This window comes from Elephas maximus, chromosome 15 (assembly GCF_024166365.1).
Source record: "Elephas maximus indicus isolate mEleMax1 chromosome 15, mEleMax1 primary haplotype, whole genome shotgun sequence".
Classification (NCBI taxonomy): domain Eukaryota; kingdom Metazoa; phylum Chordata; class Mammalia; order Proboscidea; family Elephantidae; genus Elephas; species Elephas maximus.
In genome coordinates, this window is record NC_064833.1 from 36,015,332 (window position 1) to 36,023,462 (window position 8,131).

Consider the following 8,131-nt stretch of genomic DNA (forward strand, 5'->3'; position numbering starts at 1 on the left):
TAGTATGGTAACTGGGTACTGAGATGGAGTGTCCCAGAAGCAAGCATTCCAAGACGGAGGGAGCAGAGCCTGCTGTCCTCTTATAGGATAGGCTTGGGACTGGCACACTGTCACTTCCACTATGCTATATTTTTAAGCAGTCACAGGGCCAGCCAGATCCAGGGGAGAAGTAAAGTCCACCTCTCAGTGGCAAGAATGACAAAGAATTTGAAGGCATACTTAATCCATCAAAGATAGGGACGGGGCGGAGGCGGCGGCGCCCGCGGGCTGTGCAGACCCCAGCGCCCGGCGCCCAGCCCACGCCGCAGCCCCAGCGCCAGCCCCGCGAGCCTTTCGCGCCCCCGCCCCGGCGGCAGCATGGGCGGCGCCCGGGACGTGGGCTGGGTGGCGGCGGGCCTGGTCTTCCGGGCCGGCGCCTGCTACTGCATTTACCGGCTGACGCGGGGCCGGTGGCGAGTCGGCCGCGGGCCCCGGCTGCGCCCCTCGCCGTCCGCAGAAGACTTAACAGATGGTTCATATGATGAAGTCCTGAATGCTGAACAACTTCAGAAACTCCTTTACCTGCTCGAGTCAACTGAGGATTCTGTAATTATTGAAAGAGCTTTGGTCACTCTGGGTAACAACGCAGACTTTTCAGCTAACCAAGCCATTATTCGTGAATTGGGTGGTATTCCAATTGTTGGAGACATGATCAACAACCCCAACCACAGTATTATAGAGAAAGCCTTAAACGCCCTAAATAACCTGAGTGTGAATGTTGAAAATCAAGACATCATAAAGATATACATCAATCAAGTCTGTGAGGATGTGTTCTCGGATCCCCTAAACTCTGCTGTGCAAATGGCCGGACTGAGATTGTTAACAAACATGACCGTCACCAATGACCACCAGCATATGCTTAGCAGTTACATTACAGACTTTTTCCATGTGTTACTTACTGGAAATGGAAACACCAAGGTTCAAGTTTTGAAACTGCTTTTGAATTTGTCTGAAAACCCAGCCATGGCAGAAGGACTATTCGGTGCCCAAGTGGATTCATCATTCCTTTCCCTTTATGACAGCCGCGTAGCAAAGGAGATTCTTCTTCGAGCACTTAACACTGTTTCAGAATTTAAATAACTGCGTCAAGAAGGATGGTCATTTAGTTCTTAGGTCCACTTCCACCTTTCATAAAGGTTCCTTGTTTTTTCTGTTATATGGAGAAGAATGTGCCCAGAAAATGAGAGCTTTAGCTAATCACCCTGATGTGGATGTGAAGGAAAAAGTTGTAATAATAACGTAATTCTAACGGGCCATGTTTCCAGAGTGATAGAATCTGGAAATAGTATACATTATAAAAAAAAAAAAATACATTATAAACGTATACAATTTCCTTAGAAAGCAAAGGGAATCTTTCAGCTGTTGAATTCAAATAGTAGATATCATGTTTCATCACTAACACAGCTATAACTTGCCATGGTCTCCAAGTTTATTTTGGATCGTTTTATTGATACCAAATGATTAGTGCTTCTACTGAAAACATTTCTTTTGATTTTGTCTAGATCGAGATATTTTAGTTATTGCCTGTGTATGAAGTGACAGTGACTTTTTTTTATGCATAAACCACCCTTATACCTTTTGCAGTTATTTGCAGCTAAGAGGGCGACCGCATGTGTGCAGAGTAGAACTGCTCCATAGGTTTTCAAGGCTGTGACCTTTTGGAAGCAAATCCCCAGGCTGTCTTCTGAGGCACCTTTTGGTGGATTTGAACCACCAGCCTTTCAGCTAGTAGGTGAGCACTGAACCATACATGCCACCCAGGGACTCTTAAGAGGACAGTAGTATGTCATTACTGCATTGTTTTAGAACAGCCATGGAAATGGCACCATTCTTTTAGTAGTGATGAGATCCTGAGTCCTCAAGTCTAACTGCCAACCCAGCCATTCTGCTTTCACAAATCTATTCCAATCGTTCGTGCTTCTAGTCAATGAAAAATGTAAACTTTTAGGAGAAAGTATTTCCTAGTGCTTGACCACTCCCATTCAATGTGTCAGTATGTAAAGATGTTATACATAAAATACCAGGACTGATGAAAATATCTACCCATAGACAATTAAGTAAATTAGTTTTTCTGTTCTTAAAAGGAATGCAGTGGCTCTAATGTGCTGATGTGGAAATATATCCATGAAATATAGTTGTTTTTTAAAATACGTTGACAGAAAATATATGAGATCCCATTTGTGGTTTTTTAAATGAAAAATATCTATGTTTATGTATACACAGAACACTTCCAGAATGATACACACAAGCTCCTAGGGTGAGACCGGGGAGTGGGGAAATGACTTTTCTGTATACACTCTCTTCTACTGTTTGAATTTTTTACTGTGAGCATAAATTTTAAAGTAATTTTTTAAATAAAGGGGAAAAAATTAAAAAAAAAAAAAGATAGGGACAGAAAGAAATGCCAGGAAGCAAGAAAAACAGAAAGTGCAAGACAATCAATTAGGCAGTAAGAGAAAGCTAAGGCAGGAAGGTGTTCATGCTTTTTACTGTTTATTTTTACTGGGCATGAGAAATTCCCGGAAATCAAACACACCTGGCAAACTCTGTAGGTAAATATCATATTATAACTAAACCAAATTTGGATAGTAGATGAATGAAGGATGATCCTGTCTAAAAGGAGCCCTCATGGCACAGTGTTTAAGAGCTCAGCTGCTAACAGAAAGAGTTGGGGTTTGAGCCCATCAGAGAAAGATGTGGCAGTCTGCTTCAATAAAGATTACAGCCTTGGAAACCCTGTGGGCAGTTCTACTCTGTCCTATAGGGTTGCTATGAGTTGGAATTGACTCCACTTCAATGGGTTTGGTTTGGATTTGGTTATCAAAAGCACAACGTTTAGCATTTTGATCTGCAGGGTGGAAAAAGCCTGAAACAAACCAAACCCCTAAACCCCTAAAAAAAACAAAACCAAACCCCTTGCAGTCAAGTTGATTCCAATTCATAAAGACCCTATAGGGCAGAGTAGAGCTACTCCATAGCGTTTCCAAGGAGTGCCTAGTGGATTCGAACTACCAACCTTTGGTTACTCTCCTGAGCTCTTAACCACGGTGCCACCAGAGGAAAATCACCCAAACAAAGATTCTCAGGAGTGACTACACAATAATTTGATCCAGTAAATTGAAGATTGGAATCTGTGATGGTTAAGATTGTATGTCAACTTGGCTAGGCCATGATTCTCAGTGTTTATATGTGATCACCCCCACGATGGGACCTGCTGTGAGTCGTCGATCAGTTGAAAGGAAGTTTCCTTGGTTGTGCGGCCTGCATCCAAATATAAGTGGATGTTCTGGCTTTTGCCTCCTCTGGATCCTGCAGCTGCCTCCTGTTCATCGAACCTCTGGTTCTTGGGGCTTGAGCTAGCAGCTTATCTGCCGATCTTGGGATTCACGGATCTTCATAGACTGTGAACAAGAACCCTGCTCTCTGACCTGCTGATTTTGAGTTCACCAGCTCCTGCAGCTATGTGAATCGGGAGACACTTCTATCTTGATCCACAGACTTAGAACATTCTGGCCTCTACAATCACATGAGCCTTTTCCTTGATATATATCTCTCTCTGTGTATATATTTATATGGTTTACTGGTTTGCTTCTCTAGAGAACACAACCTAAGACGTTTGGTACCAGGATTGCGGTAATCACATATAAACACTGAGAATCATGGCTCAGCCAAGATGACACACAATCTTAACCATCACAGAACCATTTTAAAATTTGCTGTCAAAGTGATTTTCATTGATAAGCGAAAAAGAGTACTTAATATGATCCTTAGGAGTATATTTAATTGTCGGTTAACATTTTCTGCATGAAAGTAAGACATTACTCTGATAAAAGCAATGAAGAACACTGTTCAAATGAAATTAAACTATGAAGAGAATGTTCCAAGTGGGAGTAGAAATAATTAACCACTAATTATGTCACCTTTTACATTTTGTGTTTCATCATTAAAAATATTCCTAATATTGGAAGGTAGATTGTACAGGACATTTTTTTAAAGAATATAAAGGTCTAAAATATTGACTCATTGAACTTTTAATTTTTGAAAATATTTTCAGTAGGATAAATACAAATCCAAACTTAGAACAATAGAATTCTGAGGTCTTCAAGTCCCTAGGCTCAGGTATTAGTTTATATAGTGCATCCATTCAGCAGGCTACCACATACATTTTTCTCAAACTTCTGTAGAATTCAAGCCATTCACTCATTTATTGAAACAAGTCTTTATTGCATGTCTTCTATATACCATGCACTGGGCTAAACCTAGGTATATATTGGTAAGTGGATAATAGAGACATGTTTTCTGACTTTATGGGGCTTGTTGCCTCTTGGGTTCACACGTTATATGGGTAATAATACAAATAATTATAATTAAAAGGGAATGGATCAGGCCCAATCTTAAAAAAAACTTATGCAAGAAACTTTAAAGAATTAAATTATACTTCTGTTTCCTTTTTAACCCTGCCTCATATTTTGAAGATATTAGAATGTTGTATTTGTGAATACAGCATTCTCTATAGGATGCCTAGGCAAAATTAAGAAGAAAAGTTTGTCATCTTTGTTGCATTTGAAATTTTACCACCTATCTGCCTATCGTCTTTCATTACCTAGAACTATTAACACCCACCTCCAGTTACCTAAGGGCCCTTGTGCTGCCCACTGTCCCTGCTGACTCCTCTCAGTCCTTCTGGAACTTGCAGAGCTTTATGTGTTTCTTTTTAACCACTAGTAATGGTCAAACCCCTAGTCTTTCAAAACAGCTAATAAGAGAGATGTGTTGGGAGTGTCTTCAACTGTTCTGAGTAGATGACTTTTGAATGTATGCATGTATATATATACTGTATATTATAAAAAACTGTTATATAGATTCTGTATATATACTGTGTACATACACTGTATATATATACTATATATGTGTGCCTATGTATATAGACACATGTACGTGTGTGTGTATATATATGTGTGTGTATGTGTGTGTCTGTATATATATGTGTGTGTGTATATATATATATATATATATAGTTGTTGATGTTAGGTGCCGTTGAGTCAGTTCCAATGCATAGCAACCCAGTGTACCACAGAATGAAACACTATCAGGTCCTTCGCCATGCTTGCAATTGTTGTTATGCTTGAGCTCATTGTTGCAGCCACTGTCAATCCATCTCGTTGAGGGTCTTCCTCTTTTCTGCTAACTCTGTACTTTACCAAGCATGATGTCCTTCTCCAGGGACTGATCCCTTTTGACATTTCCAAAGTATGTAAGACACAGTCTCGCCATCCTTGCTTCTAAGGAGTATTCTGGTTGTACTTCTTCCAAGACAGATTTGTTCTTTCTTTTTGCAGTCCATGGTATATTCAATATCCTTCTCCAACACCACAATTCAAAGGCATCAATTCTTCTTCGGTCTACCTGGTTCATTATCCAGCTTTCACATGCATATGATGTGATTGAAAATACCATGGATTGGGCCAGGAGCACCTTAGTCTTCAAGGTGACATCTTTGCTCTTCAACACTTTAAAGAGGCCCTTTGCAGCAGATTTGCACAATGCAGTGTGTCTTTTGATTTCTTGACAGGTGCTTCCATGGGTGTTGATTGTGGATATCCAAGTAAAGTGAAATCCTTGACAACTTCAATCTTTTCTCCATTTATTATGATGTTGCTTATTGGCCCAGTTGTGAGGATTTTTGTTTTCTTTATGTTGAGGGGTAATCCGTAAGGACGGCTGTGGTCTTTGATCTTCATCAGTAAGTTCTTCAAGTCCCCTTCATTTTCAGCAAGCAAGGTTGTGTCATCTGCATAACGCAGGTTGTTAGTAAGTCTTCCTCCAATCCTGATGCCCCATTCTTCTTCATATAGTCCAGCTTCTCGGATTATTTGTTCAGCATACAGATTGAATAGGTATGGTGAAAGAATACAACCTTGATGCACAACTTTCCTGACTTTAAACCACGAAGTATCCTCTTGTTCTGTCTGAACAACTGCCTCTTGATCTATGTACACATTCCTCATGAGCACAATTAAGTGTTGTGGAATTCCCATTCTTGACAATATTGTCCATAATTTGTTATGATCCACACAGTTGAATGCCTTTGCATAGTCAATAAAACCCAGGTAAACATTCTTCTGGTGTTCTCTGCTTTCAGCCAGGATCCATCTGACATCAGCAATGATATCCCTGGGTCCACGTCCTCTTCTGAGTTTCTGACAGTTCCCTGTCGATTAACTACTGCAGCTGATTTTGGATGATCTTCAGCAAAATTTTGCTTGCATGTGATATTAATGATATTGTTAAATAATTTCTGCATTCTGTTGAATCACCTTTCTTGGGAATAGGCATAAATATGGATCCCTTCCAGTCAGTTGGCCAGATAGTTGTCTTCCAAATTTCTTGGCATAGACAAGTGAGCACTTCCAGTGCCGTATCCATTTGTTGAAACATCTCAATTGATACCCCATCAATTCCCAGAGCCTTGTTTTTCCCCAGTACCTTCAGTGCAGTTCTTGACCACATGCCACCTCTTGAAATGGTTGAATGTCAACCAATTCTTTTTGTTATAATGACTATGTGTATCCTTCCCTCTTCTTTTGATGCTTCCTGCATCCTTTAATATTTTCCCCACAGAATCGTTCACCGTCGCAACTCAAGGCTTGAATTTTTTCTTCAGTTCTTTCAGCTTGGGGAATGCCAGGTATGTTCTTTCCTTTTGGTTTTTTATCTCCAGCTCTTTGCACATGTCATTATAATACTTTGTCTTCTTGAGCTGCCCTTTGAAATCTTCTGTTCAGTTCTTTTACTTCATCATTTCTTCTTTTGCTTTAGCTGCTTGACATTCAAAAGCAAGGTTCAGAGCCTCTTTTGACATTCATAAGCAAGGTTCAGAGCCTCTTTTGACATTCATTTGGTCTTTTCTTTCTTTCCTGTCTTTTTAATGACTTCTTGCTTTCTTCATGTATGATGTCTTTGATGTCATTCTACAACTCGTCTGGTCTTCGGTCATTCATGTTCAACGTGTCAAATCTATTCTTGATATGGTCTGTAAATTTAGGTGGGATATACTCATGGTCGTACTTTGGCTCTCGTGGACTTGTTCTAATTTTCTTCAGTTTCTACTTGAGCTTGCGTAGGAGCAGTTGTTGGGCTTTTCCACAGTTAGCTTCTGGCCTTGTTCTGACTGATGATATTGAGCTTTTCTTTTGTCTCTTTCCACAGATGTAGTCGATTTGATTCCTGTGTATTCTATCTGGTGAGGTCCATGTGTACAGTCGCTGTTTATGTTGGTGAAAAAAGTATTTGGTCTTGCAAAATTCTGTTATGCAATCTGCAGCATCGTTTCTATCACCAAGGCCGTATTTTCCAACTACTAATCCTTCTTCTTCCTAACTTTTTCATTCCAATCACTGGCAATTATCAATGCATCCTGTCTGCATGTTCGATCAATTTCAGATTGCAGAAGCTGGTAAAAATCTTCAATTTCTTTATCTTTGGCCTTAAGGGTTGGTGCATAATTCTGAATAATAGGTGATTTTATATGTATATAAAATCTCTTATTCAGGTCTTCCCCATGTTCCATTGTAAATCCAGCTGCCTATTTCACATCTTTATTGGAATACTGTACAGGCATCTCAAATCCACATTTTAAAAGCTTATGTGACTTTTCTACACATTCAGTTTCTTTCTGATATTTATTATTCAACAGGTATTCATTGGGTACCTACTGCAGTCTATGACGTGTGCTACCCTCTAATCATATCACAATATAGCTGACTCTTCACTTGTCAACCTGCCTCATTTGCCCACTGATAAAAACCATCACTTATTTTCCAGGGCTTAATGCAGATTAGGAAAGCAATAATATCTATTAGTTTTAGGAAGAAACATAAATAATTTTCCTAGAGGATCATTCCCCTTAAGGCTCCTTGGATATCCCTTTTTCTTATTTTTCCCTTTTCACTTTCCCTGATCTTTTTTTTGCCACTTGCCATTGTCCTCAATTTATCTTTCTGGCACCCTGAAACCTTCCCCTGATTATCTGTTTCCATAAGGTCAGTAATTGCTCTGACTGTCAGGTTACTTCTAACACTGGATGGTAACT

The 8,131-nt window shown here is 39.9% G+C and overlaps 1 protein-coding gene across 1 annotated transcript; it reads left to right on the forward strand.

Annotated features, from left to right (window-relative positions):
- The first annotated feature begins 249 nt into the window (after positions 1-249).
- LOC126058908 (armadillo repeat-containing protein 10-like) lies at positions 250-1,315 on the forward strand. Its single transcript, XM_049854304.1, is given in 2 exon segments — positions 250-1,092; positions 1,094-1,315. Coding segments are annotated over 2 exon segments (924 nt in total). The 5' UTR covers positions 250-357; the 3' UTR covers positions 1,283-1,315.
- Positions 1,316-8,131: the final 6,816 nt, after the last annotated feature.